This window comes from Vidua macroura, chromosome Z (assembly GCF_024509145.1).
Source record: "Vidua macroura isolate BioBank_ID:100142 chromosome Z, ASM2450914v1, whole genome shotgun sequence".
Lineage (NCBI taxonomy): Eukaryota > Metazoa > Chordata > Aves > Passeriformes > Viduidae > Vidua > Vidua macroura.
The window spans coordinates 41,861,007-41,884,866 of record NC_071611.1 but is presented as its reverse complement, the minus strand read 5'-3'; the positions used below and the strand labels follow the sequence as shown (position 1 = coordinate 41,884,866).

The window sequence follows — 23,860 nt, the reverse complement described above, 5'->3', positions numbered from 1 at the left end:
GAGCCTCCTCCCAGTACAAACAGGCTTCCTCCAGGAGGAACCGAGGACTCCGGGCTGAGGGATCTCCTCTTTGGCTCCATGCAAGTTTTGCCCACAGCCAAGGATAGCCCCCAAACACCCGTGGAGCTGCAGCCCTTCACCCTGCACTCTGCCCCACCCCATGGCCCTGTCAGCAGGTGCAACCATGGCCTGAAGAATGCTGACTCAGCTTACCTGGGTCCAGCATCCTTCTCACCAGGATACTTGGGCCAGGACAATGAGGCTGGCCATTGTATTGTTGTTGTGGTGGTGGTTGTGGTGGTTTTTGTTCCCTGGAGTCCTCTCTTGCTCCAGCTCTCCCTCCCCTCTCCAGTCCTACCCACTCCACACCTTGGACCCCTCACAATGGCTCAAAGGGACACAAATTCAAAATAAAAGCCACCAAGTTAACAAGTCTCTGTTTCTAGGAAAAAGCTGGGACTACGTCCAAATGGATTCTCCATTTCCCAGAAAGGATGGAGCAGACCCTGCACTGGTTTCCTTGACTCCTATGTAGAGAAACCCCCCTTTTTAAAACAGCACCTGGTAGAGCACCTGGATATTCAGGCAGCAGCAGGGATTCACAGCCCCCGCCACCATTCCCAGGTGGATAAACCCCTACAAGGAGTGCAGGAACACCTTGCAGCAGTGCTACTGTCCGCATTTTGGTTTTGCTTCTATTCCCACTTGCATTGTGCTAAATGCAAATGCCCCTCCCAGTATCCCCTGCCCGCTCCCTGTACAGGCACATGTGTGTCCCTCACATGTGTTCCTCACACACACATCCCTGTACACACAGCCTGGTGCAGCCAGGCAGGGCTGATGTGGGACACCCCAGCTCCAATGCTGTGACACCTCAGTGGAGTCTGAGAGATGGTGAGACAGACTCTGTGGTCCCCAGAAATCAGTCGAGACGGTCTGGCCAGGGACATGCTGGAGCCATTTGTATGTGACCAAAGCTGTCCCCACCTGACTGCTCATCCAAGCACTCCCTGCAACCCTGCAGCCCTCTGCAGGCATAGACAATCCATCTGGTTCAGAACAAAGCAGGACAAACCTTGTGAGCCAGCCCAGCAGATGCGGCACGCTGTGTGTGGCATGTTCTGTGGGCGAGGGATGCTCTCGGCTGAGCACTGGTGGCTCATTGTGACTTCTTAGCTAAAATTCCCACAGAGCTGGTGCATAGAGTGGCTCAGCTGGACAGGATGGGGATAAGAAGAATGCCCAGCTCTGCCTGATGGCAGAAACATCTCCAAGCAGTAGATCCACTGTCAGAGCCAGGAAGGTCTCATGGATCACACCATCTCTTGAATCATCCCTCTACCTCAGCCCTAGTGTGGCATGGCACTGAAAAGGGCAACTTGGGGCCGGGTCCTATCCACACCAGCAGGAGAGCAGGGCTGCTCCTATGGGATGAATCCCAGAACATCCCAGCTCCGCTCACCATCCACTCTCCTTTCTTGCAGAGACAACAAGCGCTAGCACCTCCTCTTTCATGGCACCACCCACAACCAAGATCTGTGACAAGGGGGCCGTGGTGGGCAGCGGAGCCATGGCAGTGTGTTGGACAGCTGGACTGGTTGTGGCTGCCTATAGTGTCCTCTTTATTTAGTGAGTATCTCCCAAATCTGAGGTATAAGAGGCAGGAGGTGGGTTCTGGGATGGGGCAGGGATATGGGGACCCTCAGGGCTCTGATGTGGTTGGGAAGGGGATGCTCTGGCTGGACTGTGGGTGAAGGGCATTGAGAACAAGTAATTTGGGTTTTTCTTGTAGTTTTGTAAATGCACCAAGCTTGACTGCTTTTCCAGATGGATATTGGGCTAGAGGTCTCAAAAATGGCTTTTCAAGCAAAGGTGGCAAAGTGGTCAGTCTTTGATGTCTTGTTCTTAGCAGCCCTCTCCCATCCTCTCTGCTGACATTTTTAAGAGGCAAAGAAACCACATGGAAATCTAAGGCCTTTGCTTAAATTCAGATCGCATCTCAACAATGTCCTTTATTTGGCTTAGGATGAACCTGGCATCCTGGAGAGCCACAAAACACCCCTCTCCTCTACAGGCCAGGGCTGCTGTCCCATGGATGTCATACCCAAATGCCCTTTTACTGTCCCCATATTGCCCAAGGACGGGAATGGATCCTGGAAGCAGCCACACGTGTCCCTTTTGGGAGATAAAGGATAAGCCACCCATCCTTTGGTGCCCAAAGATAAGCTCCTTGTGGGTACGGGGTTCTTTGCTCCCCTCTGACAGTGTCATATCATGTGTGACACCAGGTGAGGCGGTGGCATGCAGCCAGGGGAGGGTGGGCAGGGCCCAGCCCTGGGATGGGGAGCCCTGGGAGGTGGAATTTATGTGTTTGGGTACCTGAGTGAATTTCCCCTGTGGGAAAAAAAGGCCATATTCTGCCGGGTATGTCCCACCGGTGACTGAGCAGAGCTGAGTTTGGAGCGACACCGTGACCCTTCTGCTCCCCGCTTGCAGATCTCCATCTGTCCATCCACCGCAACTCAGCGCAGACGCCTCCCCACCGCCCACCGCCGCCACCGCCCCCGCCCCGCCGCCCCGCTCCCGGGTTGAGTCTCTTAGCTCTTCTATTTTGCACACATTGAGGACGTATCACGCTTCTTGCCCCCACTTCGGAGGAGGACAGAGCTGCTGCCGTCCCCTGGGGAACCGCAAAATCCTCTCCGAGCCCGGAGCGAGGAGACCCATCTCCGTGCCCCTTTCCTGAGCCAAGTGAAGCGAGCCCGGGCCCGCGCCACAGCTGAGGGCCCCACTCATACAGCTAAACCCCCCCACGCCAAAGACGTGCCCGCCGCCGCGCGGCCGCGCACCGAGAAAAGGGGATATGAAAACGGGGGGATGGTGAGGGGAATGATGCTCCAAGCTGTGTATCCCCTTATGGCAAAAGGGGGTCCCCCAAGGACTGGACTCGCTCCCCTGAGCTCTCGATCATGTGGCAAAGCTGGAGGGGTGCACGGATCGGGGCGGGGTGGGGGGGGCTTGGTTCCCTCCGAGAGAGTGGTGGAGTGGGGAACTCGTGGCTTTCACAAGTGCGATGGGGAGCAGGGAGCTGGCGGGATTTTAATGGAACAGAAAAAAGGAATTGAAATACTGATAAAACCCCCCTGCCCTTTGCTGAGCACCTGGGAGAGCTGTCCCTCCACCTCCCCCTCCACAGCACCCTGCAGGAGCCTTTGCCACCCCCAACCCCGACCCGACATCACCCCCAAACTTTTAACCATGTTGGATACAGGGAATCACCCTCATTGATGTCTTTGTCTCATTCTCCAAAAAAAGCAGAATAGCTCTGCTGCTGCCTTTAGAGCTAGAGCCCTGAAGACCTGTGCCCTGCTGTCCTTCACTGTCCCTGGCTGTCCCCAGCTGTCCCCATGCCTGCTCTGCTCTCCTCCCCATTCTGCCCAAAATCCTGTTTTGTAAAGACACCTCCACTTGACCCTGCCTGGACCCAAGCGCAGTATTTAATACCATACGTCCTAGTATTCCCACTGTTGACATGCTGTATTTGAATTTTTTATAGATGCATATATATAAAAAAAAGAAAAATAAGAAAAAAAAAGTAATAGAGGGGATAAACCTAAGCTCACAGAGACAATGCACACATGCACACACACACACACACACACACACACACACACACACACACACCAGGAGAGACTGTCTTCATTAAATGTTCATTTCATGATGACTGGTGGTTCTGGGTGTCATTTCCCTTCCATCTGGAAAGGGGGTTTTGGCTGCCTTCTTCCGTGGATGGTGCTGGCTGAGTTGGGGAAGACATAGGAACAGCATTGAGTGGACAGGCACACACCCTGGAGCCTGCTCTGGTGTTTGAGACCATAGCACCATCCTTCCAGAGGGGTGGGAGACCCAAAAGCTGGCCTTCAGGACATCCTGAGAAGGTACAAGGGGGGTGCCCAGCCTGGAGACCCCTGGTAAGGGAAAGGAGATGGTTGTCACCATGTCATATGACACTTGTGCTGTGATGGGGCAGTGCCACATCTCCCCATTCATGGGCCCTGGAGGGTCCCATGTGTCCCTAGGCTCTGGCTGCACCCTGATATCTCTCAGGCAGGAGGATGGAGACCTGCCTATGCCCCATTGCAGCCTGGAGGCTGGAGGTGGCACGTAGTCACAACTAATGCACTTCCCATGTCTGATTAATAATTTCATGTTAGGAAAATGTCACTGGCCAGATGCTCTGAATTAAACTCCTGTCAGGGCAGGGCTCGCAGGAACCCAGGGGGCAGTGGATGCAGCAAAGCACATTGCTGGAGTCTGTCCTTTCCCCATGTGCCTTGCTTGTGAGCACCACCTGGAGCAGGGGTGCCATCAAGCAATGCCCAGTGGGAAAAGGTCCACTTTTTAGAAAATTACCTCTCTGGTGCCCCAGCTAAGTCTCTACAGCAGGGAGATGTGTGTGGCTGGCTGGCTGGCTGGCTGGCTGGCTGGATGGATGGATGGATGGATGGATGGATGAATAGATGATTGGATGGATGGACACATGAGTGGGGTGGATGGATGGGTGAGTGGGTGGAATGAAGGAAGGACTGAGGTGAAGGAGCCACAGCTTTGGCTCTGCAAAGCCTGAAGGCAGCACCAAAGTGGTCACGTGCTACCACCAAGCACTTGCTGTGATTTGAATAATGTTGGAGCTTTATTTAGGGAAGAGCTCAGTCAGATGCAGACCTATCTCTGGCTTGGCCATGCTGGTGGCTGTGCTGACTTGGTTCACTGGTTAATGTTCCATTACCAGACAACATGCCTCCATCATTTATTAATGTTTCATTAGTGTTAAAAACATATGGTAATTAATTATGCACTAATTACGGATTCACAGTGCTAAAAGCTGGGGTAATCTACCATAGCAGATGGCTCTTTGGGGCAGGGGGAAGGGACAGATCTTAGCAGAGATAAAACTGTCAGGCCCAGCCTTTGCTAGGGGGAATCATCCCAGACAGACCACCTTCATCTCCTCCCAGGATTTCCATAGCTGGTCCAGAGGCATGCTGTCTCAGGTTGTTAAGCAGAAGAAACCTGTCCCTCTCAAGCTGTTTCAGGGACCAAGGGATTGGTGCTTCCACTGCTCAGGGCAGCTGTGTGAGAAGCCAGCTGAGAGCAGTGGCTTTCACACAGAGCCCCAGGCATCATCCAGCACCTGGAGTTGGTACTCGGCTTTCTGCCAGCTCTGGGATGCCATTTGTCAGCCCCTCCGTGGTTCCTGGTCAAGTTAAGCAGCAGTCTATAAAGCAAGGGGTGTCATAAAAGCCCACTCATTAAGTGCCCCAGGAATATTATGTACAGATGTGCAGAGATGTTTCAAACTGGGGAAGATCCCAGGGGAGCATCCCTGCCAAGCAGAAAATCCACCCACTTAGCAGTATAAATCCATACAGGAAGAAAGAGGGAATTACAATGCTCAGAGAAACCTGTGCATCACATAACCTGAAATCCAATACATCACCCGGGTGCAATGGGTCCCTGCATCTTCCCAGCACATATGTGGCAGTAAATCCCACCTTAGATGCTGTTTTGGGCTGTTGCTGATGTGAGAGCAGCCTTGCACGGAGCTCCACAAGCTCTGCAAGAGGGATCAGAAGTGTGACTGGAAAGTAGGGGCTATTTCCTGGACTTGAAGACTTGGAGGAAGCAAAAACCCCCCATGCTTGAGCGAGGGGCTGGACAGTGGAATGGGACGGAATGCACATCCTGCAACCTTCCCTTAAGTGGGTGCTAGCAGAGACCTCATTCTCTCTGACCCAATAGTCAGAAAATCTAGCTGCTCCCACAACCAGCCTCTCATGAGCCTGGATCTCCCGGGGGATAACTACCAGTTTTATTATCCCAAATTACGCTGTCAGAAATGTGATGTGCAGCCTTTGATGGGGGTGACATGCTTTGGTGGATGAAGGAGGAACAGTGGGTACTGTGTTGCGCATTTCAGCTCTGGCAGAGCTTCAGTCTGGCACAGTCACAGGTGAGAATGGGGAATGAAAGCAGGCTTAGCTGTTGAGAAAGCACACCCATAGCTGCACTGCCAGACCCGAGCTGAGAGCTTGCTGGGTTGGGTGGAAATACCAGGTGGGATATTTTGAGCCAGTTGGCAGAGGAGAGCTGCTGCTTATTTGCACAGTGGTAGATCTGGCCCTCCAGGGGAAGATACTCTCCTCCATCACAACAAATGGGAGAAGTGTCAGGTGGAGGTGAAAGCAGCAGGAGCTGGTGGAAAGGCAGTCCCTAGGATGAAAGAGTAAAGAGCAGCATCTGTGAGGGATGAGATTGTAAACAGTCAATTTGACTTGCAGAAGCCCAGACTCTCCCAGTCCTCAACTTGCAGTAGTGTCAAGTCCAGTAAATACAAGAGCCCAGCCCAAAGCACAGGGTATTTATTCAGAAAAAACTGATGTCTCCTATACAGAGTTTATGTCTCTTTTACACTGGATGCCTCTGGCAGATTATAGCCTTCCTCCCAGGACTTTCTTCCTCAGTGGCAGGAGGGGTAGCTCAGGCAACAAGGTCCCACCATGAAGAAAACCTCTTCTCTGACATCTTTGGTGAAGGAATGAGCCCAGGAGCTTTGAGTTAATCAGCCACCACCACACAGAGAAGCAGATGGATCTGCAGGTGCAGACCTTGGAGGTAAAAACAGCCTTGGGCACTCTCACAATGCTGTAGGGCAGAGACTTGTAGCAACAAGAGGTGATAGATTGTCACAGCAAACCACAAATGACAGTCTTGGACCATCTTATTTGTTGGTGACTCCAGACAAGGACTTGATTCGCCTCCAGAAGAGACTGCCTGTTGTTTGAAAAGCCTCCAAGCAGTGACACTTTTCTTCCTTGTGTCCATCCTGACTGGATCAATGTCTGTCCTGGCATTGCATCCCTGGTCCCCAAACTCTTCTGCCTGCAGCCTCATGCTGTCCTTCCCCACTAGACCCACCCTGAAAACTCCTCAGTGCCCAGATGGCAGCTCCCACCACTGTTCTCCCATTTCCCGTCACTGCCCCACTGCTACAACCTCCCTGCTCACCTCCAGTCTACCCCAGCCCCCTCCCTGATCTGGCCAGGGTCACCCACATGGATTATGTGCTCACAGCATCCCAAATCTCCCTACACACAGACACGGCAGCCAAGCACAGCCCACCCGGCTCAGCTGCAGCGTGGAGACCAGACCACACCAGAGTCCTCTAATAAGCAATTGACTCTTTTTTCCCTCCCTTTCAAGAAAAAGCCAAGCATTAATTTGGCTTCTGCCACTCTGTTTATCTAATAGAATCGCTGATTGATTGTCTTATTTATAACCCAGATCCGGTGTCTGGGCTGCCCGTGGAGATGGAGTGATTGATGGAAAGAAGACAGCCAGAAAGGGACTTAATGGAACCATGTGGCTGAGCAGTGGAGTAGTGGCTTAGGCATGAAATGAAAAGTGTCTCCCACAAGTCTGGGCTCCTCTCCTCCTTTCCTGTGTGGTTCCCAGGGAAGCTGCTAAGTGCTGGGAGAGAGCAGCATGCTCCCTATGCCCTGCCAAAAGCAATCAGGGACCATGCTCAGGTCTCCTCCAGCAGCCTGGCCAAGGGGACACAGCCAACTGGGACTTGGACTGCTTCCTGAGAAGGCGTCATGCAGTCTCTGGGAAGGTTTCCCCCTTCCATGATGGAAGGGATGGTTGAAAAGCGTGAGACAGCCTGAACCCTGCCCAGCCACCAGCCTGCTGTCAGGATGCCTGTCCTGCCAGCTGGAAATCAGGTCCCTGCACAAACACATGGTGCAGACATAAGCCTTTCCCAAAGTGCCCACCTACAGGCTGACAGCATCTTCCAGAGGTCTCAGTTTTATCCAAAGTTGGACTGAGATAATTCTACATCCCTAGGGAGTTTCTCTGTTTCTCACATCCAGTGGTCACAAACCCCAGCAGTCACCAGCTCACATGTGAATTACCCCATGGAGCCACAAAGCACCAACAAATGGGGAAGGAGATGCAGTCCCAGGAGGTGACACGCCATCATTCAGAGCCATGCTGGGGATGTGTGACAGCCTGGATATGTCCCATACCTCCAGCCTGCAAATTCACCCCAGAGCAGCCTGTCCCCAACTGCAGGATCAGGTTGTGGTCAGGATATGGCTGACAACTCCAAGTACTTAGGAAGGCATTTGGCTTTGATCAGAGCCAGAACTAAACCCTCATCTTGTCCATAAAGATCAGTTTGGGAAGAAAAAAACAACATACTGGTTCAGTCAAAATATTTCATAGCTGTTTAATGGTCTTCATTTCATGTCTGATTGTAAATAACAGATAATCTAATACAAGCCTCAAGCAAAGCCAAACACAGTTGTTTCATTATGAAGGACCCCATCAGCCAGCTTTGACGTGGCCAGACCCCACTCCTTTCCCTTTTTTTTTTGTTTTGTTTTTTTTTTTCCTTTTTTGCCATATATGAAATTTGAGGAAAACCAAAGCAACTTCGTGAACACTGCTGTTTCAGTGGACTGAAAGAAACCATCCAGGAGACAGGTCTCCAGTACTAGACATATTGTTGCTCCCAGCACCAGTGCTTGGCAAACAGTATCCAATGCCTTATGATAGTTTTATTGCTTCCAGGAGAAACCCCTCCTTGGAAAGTCTCCCTGGAACAGCAGATACAGGCAGGTGGTGAACACTTGCTTTAACAGGGGTGTCCCCAGTCATGGTGGTCCCTCTGTGGATGATGCTACTATCACCTCACCATGTGTCCAGGGCTGGGAGGAGAAGGGACCAGGACAGGGCGATCCTTGCAGAATGCTGGAAGACGGAGGGGCCCCTGAGCAGTGAGAGCGGAAATGGCCTTTGATGTGGAAGCTCTCCTTTCGCAAACACAATGACTTGCAGAGAAGTTTTATAAACATGGCTATTGTTGCTCCATCCCTTTGGTGGGAACAGATGGTCTGAGTGCTCTGTTCGGCCCCCCTTCCCTCCCCTCTCTCCCCATCCCCATTAATAAAGCCCCAGCAAGTCCAGCACCGCTAAGGTTTTCCCAAGGGGGATCAATAAATAAATGTAATAACAACAAAAGGGCCCATGCAGACGAGATTGGGTTACAAAGAGGCCTCGGCCCCCTCCTCCTTTCCATGTGAGAGTCACTGCATGCAGGCACTCTGGCCAGTTCGAGGAGAGGTTCCTCCATCCCCACTCTCTGTGGGAAGTGGGGACAGGATCTTTCCACTGAAAGAGCCAGGCACCACCCTGCAGTCATGGATGGCAGTGTGTGACCTTGGTGGTCACCTTGGCCATGGGATATTGATGGCTTATGGCTGCCAGATCCCCACCTTTGGAAGTCACATGAGGTAGCTGTGGGAATGGGTTCGGACACTGACCCTGGGTGTACAGCAGGCAAGTGCTTTCTTCTAAGATTTCCTGGCCAAGAAGTTGCTCCAGGTCCTTTCCCAGCAGGATCCCATCCAAGACAGTGCACTTGAGAGCAGGCATCATGGCTTCACCTGGGCTCACCTTTTGCCTTGCTCTTGCCTGACAAAAGACCAGGCAATTTTCTGTCCAGCTGGAAAGCATTGATGATTCTGACCTACTTCTCTATGGTGTGGTGAGGTTTAATGCAGGGATTATGCAGGTGAGGTTTAGCTGGGATTAAAGCAGGGCAGAGCAATTTGCAGACAGGATTTTCCTGTGGAAACCACTAGCATGCACCAAATGCTGCCCATAAGACTGCAGGGCAGGAGAGCAGCTTCTCCAGGAGCAACAGTAGAGTTTGAAAGTGGCCACAGCATCTCACCAGACTCTGGATGTGGAGCAATCACATGGAGGCACCCCATCAACTGGTCTCACCAGTGGGGAAGGAGGAGACCAGCTCCAAAAAGCTTCCCAGGAGCTCATCTACTGAGAAAGGGCCCAAGGCTGGAGCAACCCCATGGGCAAGGCCCAGAGAGGACTTTGGTGACATGCAGGAGGGACTGAGCAGGGTTTGATCCAAGAGCTGACATTGAGCCTTGTTGACACATCCCTGTTAGCTGCCATTGTCCAATCTCCTCCCCAGCTGGTCCCTGCTGCTCAGAGGTGATGGGATGCTGGTTTTATCTGAGCAGGACTCCTGCAGCTGGGAGTCTGTGGGATGAAATATGTTTCACACATGCACATGCATGCACTGCCGCCTCCCCTCTGAGCCGCCCTGGGAGTCCCTGCTTCCCCCAGACCCTCGCTCATGAAAAAATTAAAACTTTTGATATCATCTCTCACAAATGTGGACTTGAGGCCTCGTCAGTCACCAGACACATCCCACAGTCTGCACTGGCTCCAGACAGCTGGAGGGGTATGCTGGAGGACCAGAATGACTTCATGCCGGCTCCCATGTACCGGGGGTTACCCAAAGTGCTTGGTGCAGGGAGGGGAGCTGTGGGCCAGGAGCACACAGCCCCATCCTCGCCATGTGCCAACCTGGACCCAGGAGGGTGGGTATCGGCCTGGGGAACTAAAGGATAGAAAAACTCTCCCAAGTTGCAGAGGCTCTCCCTATGGGTGCAAGCAAGGCAGCTGGCCTGGGCTCCAGTGCTGGAGAGGTTTATGAGGGCTGACCCCTTGCACCAAGCACCTGGGGCAGAATAAATCCCACTCTGCTTAGGAGTGCAGGTGCATGAGGCTGCCGGGGAGCGGAAAGGACTATAGATGCATGGGGGATCCAGCAAGGAGGAGCTGAGGCTGGCCTCAAGCTGTGTGCTGCTTTGGGTCCATCCCAGTGCTGGGAATGGTCCCCTTGCCTGCTCTGGAGCCACCTGCATTGCTCTGGGGGTGTTCTTGGTAGGGCTGCCTGCAGACAGCCTGCCATGGCAAAGTTCAGGGGTGCAGGAAGAATTGCACCATGCCAGCAGATGTGCTGCAGGATGTCCAGAGGACACCTGTGGTGTTGTGGGGGTATCCACAGCATCCCCTGGGTACCCCAGGTGTTTGGAACATCAATCCATAGCTTAGTGCCTCACATTCACCCCTGGTTTAAATCCTATCCAGGACTTCCTAGTTACTGTGATGAAGGCAAGAGGAGATCACCTATTAGGTCCCTATTAGGCCTGATGTCCCAGCCATGGTGGCATAAAAGATGCTCTGCCAAAGGCCTCAAGAGAGGATACTGGTGATGTCCCCAGCCATGGGGACTCCTGACCTCCCTGCAACACTGGGACATGCTTGAGGCCTACACTGGAAAAGGTACCTGGCATCAACATAACCCTCAGTTCTACAAGGACCAGCCTGGGCAGTAGGTCCTGCTGGGCCTGGGACGTGGGGAACATCATGTGCAGGGCTGACAGCAACCTCTGCAAGAGCAAAAGGGATTTCAGCTCATAGCCCATCTCCCCCATTTCATGTAGCACTGATCTGAATCCTTGCCTTAGGAGCCAGGCAGGGGGCTGGGAATCTTTCTCTGAGTGAATTATAATGATCTTTCAAAAAAAAAACAAAAAAACACAAAGCAGGTGGCTGAGCTCAAAGGTGGATAAATGCCCATCACAGAGCACCTGACTGAAGCCAAGCACAAGCTTAACTTTGGACTCTTTGAAGTCCGCACATCCTTATGCTCTCTGTTGGTTTGCCTTCTACCGTGCATTCTACCAATGCTTGGGTAATTTGTAGACATGTGAGGCTATTCAGAAATTGTTTCTGTGAACCCCTTGCATGAACCCAGTCCAGCTGGTCAGGTCATGTTTGCCTCTCATCAACAACTCGGTAGAAGCACTGTACAATATGAATCAACCCCAAGAGTAAATGCAAGGACTTGGTATTCCAATCACAGACCACATCTCTCAGGCATGCCATCCCCTGCTGTATGGCTACCTTACCCTACCTGACAGGCAGCCCATTGACTAACAGATGTGCACACCCTTTAATTACAGCACAGTGAATCCACTTAGTGCTGTTTTGTTAGATATCTTGTCTATTGGAGAAGCTCAAGTGGTACTCACTCAGCTCAACAACCCAATCTCTGGATTTCCAGGCCCTTAATATTCACTCTGATCTGTTCATAAGTTATTCATGGAGAGTGGGAAATGCCTTACAAGGCAACTCACTCCAAACTATGAGTGCTTCTGAGGCACCTCGCAATCTGCTTGCACAGGGAAAGGAGGGGAAAGTAATGAATAAATTATTGTTCACAAATTATTTACTCGTCTCCACTAAGTTCCACATTGTTCACCTGGCAGCATGCTGAAGTCAGGAACAGTTAGAGAAGACTTCATCCTGGTGTACAAGAGGATGGAAGTTGAGCAGCACGTGAGGAAGGAAGCCAATGCAGCAGAAGAGCAAGGAGCCAGCTTTGGCTGCCAAAATTGGCTATTGAGTGCGATCTTGCTTGGTCTTCACATTCCAGAAGAAATTGCTGTGTAGGGGTGTATTTTTGTCATAACTTCCTAGGATGCATGGATTCTAGTCCAGTGCCATCCCAGCTGCTGAGGGTTGTAAAGTCCTTAAGAGGACTACACTCTGCAGAAGATGACCAGGCCTTTCTAGGAGTTCACTATCTATTCCCAGGGAGCTAGCACTTTGCGGGGAAAACCAGGAAAAGGTCCTTGATGTGAGCTATGCAGCAGAGTAAGACCTGTCAGAAAGGCTGAGCTGTTTTGGTATCAACAGTGTAAGGTCTGTGAGTGTGGGAATGATGATGCTTATATCCCATGGCAGATTGCCCCAAAATGCAAATGGAGCAATCTGCCTTGGGGCAAAATCACCCCAGCAGATCATGATTACCTAAGACAGGCAGCAGAATGAGCCTGTCCTCCTTCTTAAAGCCATTTTAGGCTTCTCAGTCCTATCTCAAGCTAATTTCCCACAGTAAACCAGAGATAGAAAGTCACAGTGAAGAGGGATGGGCAGCAGCAAAACTAATGTGTGTGTGGGTGTCATTTGGAGTAGAAAAGGGCATTCTGGGTATGTCAGGAGGGCAGGACAAGCTGGAAACTGGTTAGTCTCAGCTAGGTTGATGTGTCTTCCAGACCTCCCCATGCTTCATTCCCCTTCTGTTGCTCAAGAGTTTGTGAATTCCCTTCTGCTGAGCATTCAGATCCTGAATCTTTTCACGCTAGGTGTTGGAGTATCCTGGGAAACTTAGCTATGGAAGGAGGCACAAGATGATTGCAGAATGGAGGGGGAAAAGCCTCCTGAAGCTTGAACCAGGACTGCAACCAGCTGCTGGCAAAGCTTAGGTGAGGGCTCAGGGCTTGGATAATGAAGTTGCACAGTGTGTGATTAACTCACCCTGCAGGACAGAGACCCACAGAGTGATGCTGAGAGATGTGTATGATGTGTATGAGAGACTGATGAGGTTCACAGAAAGGACAGGTGGAAGTCAAATTACCCAGCTACAGGCTGCTTTTATTAGCCAGCATGAAAACATGTACAAGATGGGATAGACTCATGCCAGCAAGACCCATGAGCAGGCTGTCCCCAGCACTCACAGCTGCCCGTGCCTTGACCATACCCTGGGGACAGACAACAGTGTTCAGGTCCTCAGGCTGCAGGAGACTGAGCAGAGCTGCAGGTACACCCGGGTGGGAGCGGGGATTTGGGATCTTCTCACCTACAGCATGGAGAAAGAAAGCTGTCTGCAGACTGAGGAACATCTTTGGGACCTTGTCTCCTCCACTCCCTCCCGGGTTTCAGCTACCCCTCACTCCCTCCCACCACCCCTCAAACTCCTCTATGCCCCACCCTGCTTGGCACTGACCCTGCTCCCTGCAGCCTTCCAGCTCATCACTCCTTGCGAGCAGCCTGTAAATCATCCTTGTACACATATCTCCCTTGGCCTCGGGGAGAGGAAATTTATCCCCCTAGCTCAGCTGTCAGAGACCTCCAGCTGCCAGAAGTGATCAGGATGCTCTTAATTCATAGCAAAGGGTTCAGGGCTCCAGTGAAGGCTTCCATGCCTACTTCCCTGCCAGACCTTTGGTGCATGCTTGAGCCCCAGCCATGGAAACTTTCTAGGAAAATTGCCCAGCATGACTTAATTTTGGTGCTCCTGAATGAGGGCACATGAACCTGGTTAGGAAGCAGAGAGGCAGGAGGGGACTGCAGGCAAGACATGCAGCTTGGGAGACTCAGGCATGCTCAGAGTGGTGAGTATCCACATGGTGGAGACTCTCCCAGCTCCCTGGAGAGTCCTGAAGCATCCAGACCAACAGACAGCAAGCAGATGATTCAGGATTGCCCTAACCCTTGCCAGTCCCTTGTCCAGTCCATCACAGAAGCATGAGCAACATGTTCAGATGCAAACATCTGGTTGTGCAGCCCCTCTCATCATTGACCCAAGGAAATTGTGCAGCCGAGGAGGCAAGAGGAAGAAACATGTGGAAATGCTTCTAGGTCCCTTGCCCAGTGCATGGATCCAGCAAGGATGGGCTCACATCTGGGTGAGCTGACTGGGAGCTGGCAGCAGTTCACTCGCTCACACCAGTCTGTTGATCTCCCTCCAAAGCCCCCCCCCCCCCCCCCCCCCCGAGCCTGCATCTCTGGTGTGAGATGAACACTGAGTAAATACCCTTGTTTTCCTGCCACAATTACCCTCTTTAACTTTTCAACTTATCACCTGCACCGAGGTTTATAAAATTTTAAAGCTAATAGTGTCTCTAGTAATGATACTGCAGATGTACAAGCTGCATCCTGGGATGAATAAATTATAGGAGGCCGAGTAAATTGCAGTGGGAAGGACAGCAGCTGCAGGATGGAAACAGATGGCTTCACTGTGCACCACAGCTTGGTCTCAGTGCAGGGTATGTTCCCAGGGCTGGCCCTTTCCTGGTGGCCCTGAAGAACACCTGGGCACATCTGAGGCTGCAGATCCCCAGAGCATCAGCAAATGCTGTAGCCAACAGGAGGGTCTGTGCAGCTGGTTGAGTGCTGCTGTGGGACTGGGGCTACAGTGGCAGTCTGTGGGTCAGTAGTAGGAGAGTAGGAGACCTGTTTTCCTTCTGCTGCTCGCTGGGTTTTCACACAGGAGGAGCTCACAGCCTCCAGGAGCTGACAGGACACTTGGCAGCTTTCTTGAGGGGAGGTGGCTTGTGGTGTCATTTACTGCTACATTTCTCCCAGAACAGCCTTTTCTGCCTCTTTCCACCCCTGCACATGCACACAGACAGTTGGAAAAGCAGGCAGCTCATCCTATTCCTCTGCCTTTCAGCACGAGGCACACAAATGTATGACGAGGATGCACATGTGGTCGTGCATCAGGTGCATGTTTGTGTCCTGTTGATGTGATCAAAGGGACAGCCACAGATCAGTGCTTGGGCTCCTTCACAGCACCACCCTAGTGAAGTCCAACAGTGCCGCATTTCCTGAGCTATGGTTCCAGCAAAGCTGCGAGCACTCTTGTCACATTCAGCAGGGTGACAGGACAGGGCTGTCTCTGTCCCAGACAAGGGACAGGTTAACCAAGCAGCTGTGATTCCCAGCTCAATTAAAGTCTCATACCCCCTGGCTGCCTCAGTGTTTGCTTTCCCCCGTGCCCATGTTCACATCCCAAACTCATTCTGAGAGAGGTAACTCCTGTCAGGGCATATTCAGGGCTCCTCAAAAGCTGCTGCAATCATGGCTTCAGATATTAAAAAGCCTGGCCTGACCCTCACTACAGGACTGGGGTCTCAGCCACATGTCTGCTGTCCCTTCTGATTTGTTGCTGGAAAACCTCAGCCCTAGTGACATTAAAGGGATGCAAAGTAAGACACAGGTGGCAGAGGAGGCAGGGGCATACAGAGAGGCAGTCCCTAAGTCACTCTGTTCCCTGCTTCTCCTTATGAGAATAGGGTCCTCTGACCAAAGGCATACACTGTGGAGCCTGCCTCTGTCATGAGGACCCCAGTAAGGCTGATTAAAGTGCAGACTTTGCTCCCAGAACTGTCAATGCCACCAGAGGTTCTCTGACAAGAATACAGATCTTCAGTATGCAACAAGCCAGCATGGCTCCTTCTCTGAGAGATCAGTGTTCATGCACACCCACACCCTACACACATGGGGTCCAACCAGCCTCACCCCTCCTGCATGGTGGCTGTTCCACAATACTCCATCCCACTCCTTGCAGGTGTCCCTGGTCCAGATTGGGAATGTGCAAGAGGAATTCATCCTTCTCTGGTCCAGATGCAGGAGTGACAGGAATGCCAGAGGACCACACTGCCATCCTAAAGGGCCTTGACAGGCTGGAGATAGGGGCCAACAGGAACTTTATGGCATTCAGCAAGGAGAAGTGCGAAGTCCTATGCCTGGGGAGCAGCAATGGACACTGCACTGATGTGCTGATGGATGCTGGGGGCCACTCAGATGGAAAGAGCTGGAGATCCTGGTGGGCACCAAGCTGAATATTAACCAGTGGTGTGCTCTTGCTGAAAAGGACTTATTCTGAGTTGGATTACAGAAAGTGCTGGCAGCAGGTCAAGGGAGAAGGTCCCTGTGCTCTACACAGCAGTGGTGAAGAAACAGCTGGAGCCCTGTATTCAGTTCTGGAATCTCAGTAGAAGGGAAATATAGGCATAATGGAGAGTCTAACAAAGGGCCACAAGACGATGAAGGGATTGGATCATCTCTCCCAATGATGAAAAGATGGGAGAGACTTGTCCAGTGACAGGACAAGAAGCAATGAGCACAAACCAGAACATGGGACACATTCTTTTATTGTCCAAGTGACCAGCCACAGGAGCAGACTGACCAAGGAGACTGTGGATTACCATCTTTGGACATATTCTAAGATCTCCTGGATGTGGTTCTTGCAAACCAGCTCTAGCGGGCCCTGCTTAAACAAAGTTTAGCTCTGGGGGTCCCTGAAAATATCTGCCATTCTGGGATTCTGTGAACAACTTTGCAGACATTACAATTTTTGCATTACCTTACAAATTTTACCTGCATTACAATTTTGCACTGGTTTTTTTGTGTGCCTGCAGGTTGGAGGCTGACAGGGCTACACTCAGTTACCCAGCCAGAAGAACTTGGGCAATTCTGGAGATACAGCCAAGCCTTAGCAGAAGGGAGAATACTTTCTCAAAGCCTGCTTACATCCATGGGCTAAACAAGCCCAGCAAGAGCAAAACCTGGCACCAACACTGGTGGAGTTCACTCCTTTGTCAGCAGCCTCTAATACCACCTAAGCTCAGGGTCCTCAGAGCATCCCCAGAGCAGAGCTGGGAGGGGACAGGGCAGCCTTTCTCTTTGTCTGGAGAAAGGAGAAAGTTTTACTGCACTGGGTAACACTGTCTAACTCCAGTTTCTTTCACGGATTCATTGCCTCGTTCCAGAGCTATTGAGCAGGCGAATGTGTCCAAAAGCAGATGGATCTGCTAAGCGGCTCTTTCTTGCACATTATCTCATACAGTTTGGGTGCAATAAAACTTCCAGGCAGAACAAATCTTCAAGCTTGTGCCGTGCCTTATTTTTAGCTGCGAAGTACGTCTGTTTTAGTACTCCTAATCCCTAGCTTGGTAGTAATTTATGGAGCAAGCTCTTGGCTTGCTTGGGCCAGAAGATTTGTAGTAAAACTTTTATAAGTTGCAGAGATAAATACCATGGACTCTTGAAGTCTCGGGGGACTCTCTTCCAGAAGTATGTTTTGCTGAACGCTCCCTCAGCATCGGAGTATGTTCAAGGGAGAAAGCATCAGATGACTGAGAATAAACTATCCTGGGTGTCATCATGATCTGCAGATGACCTGGAAGGGGAAATCAGGGGAAGCCATGGATTCCCCAGTCTCAGACACTCAGCCAGAATTTTGAGAGTACCTGCCCAGCAGGAGCTGTTTGCCCCACATTTAAGTTCTCTGAATAGTGTCTGGCAAACCCCAGGGATGAGCAACGTTATCACGCTATACCAGGCAGCAAGATGCCTGAGACAAGAGTGGTGGCTCTAGCTTTAATGGGGTAATTGGTGTGATCAACCACTTGCATGTACATCACCTTGGAGCTTTTAGCATGGACAACGCTGTGGCTTAAGAACAGGGGCAGTAGCAAATGTCTATTTCTCTACTGCCTTGCACTCCCTCAGGGGAGGAGTTTGCAGGATGGAGCAGTAATTTGTGCTTCAGTGAAGTAGGGGGATGAAAAAAGTCAAGGACTAGAGAAGGGAAAAAGGATCAAGACATGGGACCCCAGAGCAGCCCTTTGCAGATCCCAGTGGAAACATGGACCCATAGTTCTGCTCCCAGCTTACCCATCCACAGACTACGTGTAGCACCAGACCTGGTTTTCTAGAAGCCCAGATGTTTTCTGAAGCTGGTAGCTGTGAGAGATGCCTGTCCATGATCCCAACAGCTGGGGCAGGAGCTGCTGTGTAACGGCCATGGCATATCGCAGCAGGGAGGACGCTGATTTGCCATCCGCACGCCATGCTGCAAAGGGCTGGTATTTGCTTTGCAGATGTTCTTAGGTTCACACAAACCTATATCCTCAAATACTTCACATTCCCAAGAGCATTTTTGCTGAAGAGAGGGAATATTTCCATAAAACCATAAAGGACGGAAGGTCAAATCCAGAGAGGAGCTGCTGCAATTCTACACAACTTTATAATCCAAACAGGTAGTAAAGCTAGCTGCAGCTGATGGGTAGATGATCTCCTGGTGTGCTGGCTCCTCCAAAAATGGAGCAGCCTTCTCTGTATTTGGCATAAGGATCATGGAATCATAGAGTGGTTTGGGTTGGAAGGGACCTTAAAGACCACCTTGTTCCAATCCCACTACCATGGCCAGGGACATCTTCCACTAGAGTAGGTTACTCAAAGCCCTGTCCCACCTGGCCTTGAACACTTACAAGGATGGAGCATCCACAATTTATCCAGGCTCTTGACAACCCTCTGGTGCTCTTGCCTGCTGTTATAGTGGGAAGAATGGATATTTCTCAAAAGTTTCTCAGTAACTGAATCAGGGATAAAGATATCCAATGCCCAAATTTAGTGCCTCTGTTTGGTGTTCTTTGGCAAATGTGGATAGCAGAGTCAATTCCATCACAACCTGTTGGGATCTGATCAGTCTGGGCTGATCAGTGGATGGCCCTGAGAGGTATCCTCACACAGTCCTCCTTCCAGAAATACAGTTAGTCCAGTTCTGGTGTCCACCAGGGATATTTTCCTGGAAGAAAAGTAACCCAGACACCATCTGGAGCTTGGAAACACTGAAAACCCCCCTGTGCTTTCCTGTCTCTAATGAATGGTGTCTGCAACAAGGAATACCTGATGGATTATCAGCCATACCCTGCAGAAACTTTTACCTTCTCAGCCTCCTGACTGCTGCTGGTCCCAAAAGCTTGCTGCTCCCTCTGCAGCTCACAGCCCACACGTCTTCTGCCCTGTCACCCTCCCCAGCCCCAGCCTCTTTCCCCATCCCTTGTAGGAACAAAGATGGTCTTTGTCACACTGGAGCATTGTGGGCATCCTCTCCTCCCTCCACAGGGCTCTGAGGAAGCATGAAACTGGCAAAAACTTTCAGTCCCTGTCCCCAGTGTCATGCAGAGACATGGCCTCTTGGTGTACAGGGCAAATTCTGAGTGATCAGGGCTCTCCATGCAGATCCCAAAAAGCTGACTTCGTTTTCTCGTGTCTTTTCCCATTTTCAAGCCCATTTCCCCAGTGGATGAGCAGGATTCACATAGCCTGAGGCAGATGACATACACCTGGAGCAATGTGCACCCAGCCAGGATGGTCGCTGCATCTCACCCACCACGGAGAAATGAGATAAAATATTTCCTCACCCAGCAGCAGCTTGCAGCAGCTCCACTCAATCTGAGCAAGCCCTGGCCTGCTGCGGGGAGGGAGCACGGGGCACGGGGCAAGGGGCAAGGTCCTAGAGGACCTGTGCAGAGAATTGCTGGCAAGCAGGAGTGCAGGCTCTGGTCTGCTCTTGCTGCTGCTGCTGCTGCTGCTGCTGCTCCTTCTCCTACTGCTGCTCCTGCTCCTGCTCTCGGCGGTCTGTGCTGCCCTCGCACGGCTGTTCTGGGAGCGCTGCAAGGACCCTCCAAATCGAGCAAATGCACCCAACAGACCCAGGCTGCGCTCTCGGCTACCACCGGGCCTCTAGGACATCCCGAGCAGACATGGATTTACTAACAATGCCACCCTGCTGTGAGGTGTTTGCAGGGACCCTCGCCTCGGTGACACTACCTGGCAGCTGCAGCAGGTGCTCTGCCCTGGAGCAGCTCATGCAGCCCCTCGACGAGGGACAGACACATCCCAAAAGGAGAGATGTTTCCCCCTCTCTCACATCACCCTCTCATCCTGATTCCAAGAAAGAGGCCCAGACCAGCTTCCAGCAATGACCTATATTCCAGGGACTTACTTGAGACAGTGGCTTTTGACATACTGCATAAATCCCTCTTTTCTGGTCACAGACTTCTTCATCTGCCCTACTGCTCCCCCTCCTCCCTGTGTACAGCCCTGCCGTGCTGCTCTTGCCACTCAAGTGGCACCCTCTGCTCCACAGTTGTCATTTCTCATGGGCAGCAGGTGTGAACCCATTGACACACAGGGAAACACCAGATTTTCCTAGTGTCTCACATGAATCCCCAGCCCACAGTATCTCCCCCCGGTGCAGGGGTGGCTGTTGCTCCCTTTCTTGTATGGGTGGTCTGTTCTTCATTTAGACCATTTAGCTCAAGGGATGCTTGCTGTTAAATATTAAATTCCCCTTTTTTCCTGGTGCCTCTAACCTCAAGACCATCTTCTCATGACTCTGTGCCACAGAGGCAGAGGTTATGCTGTTATCTTCAGCTGTTATGTTCCTTCTCTCCCAGGTGTCCCACTCTGTTTGGAGCCACATGGAGCAGCAACAGCAGCTTGAAACAAAATGGTCAAATTGGATGCTTTTCTCTTTTTCAAGGTTCGAAAGCTGTTGCCTGAAGGAACTTCTTGGAGGATATACCAGCAAAATTAAAAATCCTGAATGAGGATGGGGTGTGACTCGGCCCCTCTCAGGAAATCTGTCTCACACACATCCTCTGTGCTGCCTACCTGTCCCTGAACCTCAGCATGTTCCTGTTCTGTCTGGGACAAGAATTACACCTGACACAGTCCACACAGCACCGCTGCCCTTCCCACCGTGCTTTTCCTGATTTTTCACTTCCAAAACTTTGGCTTTTCAGAGGTTTGGTTTTTTTTTGTTGTTGTTGTTGTTGTGGGTTTTTTGGGGTTTTTTGTTTGTTTGTTTGTTTGGTTTTGTTTGGTTTTTTTTTGGTTTTTTTTGTTTTTTTTTTTTTTTTTTGGTGTGTGGTTTTGTTTTGTTTTGTTTTCTCAGAATAAAAACTCCTAACAGATGTCCCCAAAGCTCTGACTGTTTCAAGGTTCCACTGCACTCCTGAGCAGTATTGGGCCCCTGAGCACCATGGAACCAGGAGACCTGGAGCATGGAGGAGACATGTACCTGTCACCTTCTGCAGAATGAGCCATCATGACATCACTGCCTAAAGGGAGCTTGGCTTATAAAAAGAGGGAATTTTCACAAAGGCAGATAGGGTAAGGGAGAATGATTCTAAAACTAAAATAGAGATCTATATTAGATGTCAGAAAGAAATCTTTTTTACTGTGACGGTGGTGAGGCACTGGAACAGGTTACCCAGTGAAGTTGTGGAAGTCCCACCCTTGGAAGTGTTCAAGCCTAGGTGGGATGAGCTTTGAACCCCTGGCCTAGTGAAAGGTGACCTTGCCAGGGCAGGGGGCTGCTGCAATAAAGTAATCTTTAAACTCCCTTTCACCCCAAACCATTCTGTGATTCTATGAGATCCCTGGCATTAGGTATCCCAGCGCTTTTTGTCATCAAGTATAAGGAAGAACATTTGGCCCTTTGAAGCCTGATGCTGTTCTCTCCCCTGCCATGACTTTCTCAGCAGTAAAAGTGGGGTCACACAACGCCCAGGAAAGATCCAGTTTGATAGGTCTGAGTTGCTGAGTACTAACGGTCCTGTGGGGCAGGTAAAGGGGACAGAAGGATGCGAGCCGCCGGTCTGCAGCACTCCGGGAGCCCAGAGGAGGCGGATGCTGCCCGGGAAGTGAAGCTCAGCCCTGCTCGGCAGCCAGGAGAGGGCAGCCGCAGCCCGAGCAGTGCGGCCGGGAAGAATGCCTGCATTCGGGCCTCGCTGGGGACTGTTCTCTCTCCCCCCGCAGCCGCCCAGCCCTAGCTGAGCACGCCGTGGTCCAGCTTGGGGGCGGCTGATCCCGTCGGGATGTGCACACATCAGCCTCGCGCCCGTCCCCGAGGTAAGCCGCCTCCTTCAGTGTTGATGGAGCAGGGGATCCTACATGGCAGAGGGTTTTCACCACCGAGTTCTCAGTCTCCCCCCATCTTATCCCTATTTCCCAACTCTGTTCCATGCCACAGCATCACCCCCATTCCAAAGGCGTGGATCTGGGCTTGTGGAGGGCAAAATGGGACTTTTCCTATAAAACATAAAGACCTTTCCCATCCCTTGCAAGCCACAAACCAGGAGCAGCCTCCAGGGGCAGGTGCTGAAGGAGAGGCCCCATCCTGCACAGATTCACAGTTGTCAGCAGGTACCAGGAACGGCTGCATCAGCAAGATCAGCAGCATCTCAGCTCTGCTGAGATTTGCTGGAGAGATGAATAGTTATTCTACCATGAGACTGAGGAGCAGGAATGTGACTGGTATACCCCTGGCTCTGAACAACCAAAAGACAGCCTGCACACAGCCACTAAGGGCTTTGGGAAGTAGCCAAGCTTCCCATGGGCAACATCCAGATGCTGAGGGCTGGCACCAGGGAGATGCTGCACAGAGCCAGGGGAGAAATCCACCCTCCAGAACATTCCCATTTTTCATTTGTAAATAAATTCTCATGTTCCACATCTCTGGCTTGGTTAGCTGGTTTTTGCTTGCTATCTCACCCTGTAAATTTAATGCCTTCAAAAAGTCATACTCAAATTTTGCCATGGTGCTTCAGTGAATATCTGCCTTGACTCTATTTTACTAATAGAGTCAAGAAATTAATATCAAGCTCTTAAAATCTTCCTTAAAAGGCAAATGTCTCTCTCCCCTTCATAGATTTAACTCTCTGTGACTCAAAACACTGTGTCAATGATTTCAGACCAAGTGTTGAGTCTTGTTTAGCAGGCTCCAGCACCCAGCTGTCTGTTTTGGGAGAAGGGCTGCCAAGTTGTCTATGGTTTCAGGAGCTGACTCGCTTTCCCCTGTTTATCAGCTCTCTAGCACTTTCTCCCTTTAATAGCAATGCAATCCAGCAAGCCATGTGACCCTGTGGGGACCAGGAGCCCTCTGAGGGCCGGGAGGTTTTGTTTCATGTTCCCAGGTTGCTGGCTGGTGGTTTTGGACTGCACTCCTGCCCTGCCAGCCCAGCCCTTGTTGCTGCCAGTCAGGCCCTGGCAGGAGGGCAGTCCCTGTAAACAGCCATGTGCGTAAGTCTCCTCTCTCTGCTTCACTCCTGAGCTGCGAGTTCACCCGTGTCTCTCAATATGCAGTGCTTCACATAGTGCCTCCCAGCTGCTTGCACTGCACAGTGGTGGGAGCAGCTGGGATGGCTCAAGTCCCCAGACAGGCATCTGTCCCCAACCCCACATGGAGGGATTCCCAGTCCTCAGCAGCCTCCACCCTTAAAGCAGCTAGAGTCACCACCGTGCTGTCCTCTCTAGAGTGAGGACCTGTCATGGCAGCAGGGATGGAACAGGCTGTGTGAAGCTGATGGCCACAGGCAACAAAAACCTGGGGTCCAAAGAGTGAGCCCAGGCTCTGCACACTGCAGTGGCAGCTGGGCAGTGTTCCTCACACCTCCTTTCAGGGTGAGATGGATGAAAATCCCTGGAGCAGTAGCAGTGCAGATCTAGGGCAATGTTCACTGCTGTTTTGCAGAGCAGAAGTGAAGAGCCAGAG

At 51.4% G+C, this 23,860-nt stretch overlaps 1 protein-coding gene across 1 annotated transcript in view; it reads left to right on the top strand.

Moving 5' to 3' along the window:
* Positions 1–21,112, top strand: part of CNTFR (ciliary neurotrophic factor receptor) — a 221,829-nt gene extending 200,717 nt beyond the window's left edge. Inside the window, 2 exon segments of the mRNA XM_054003911.1 lie at positions 1,485–1,629; positions 20,846–21,112. Coding sequence (XP_053859886.1) covers positions 1,485–1,629; position 20,846 — 146 coding nt within the window. The 3' untranslated portion in view covers positions 20,847–21,112.
* The last annotated feature ends 2,748 nt before the right edge of the window (positions 21,113–23,860 follow it).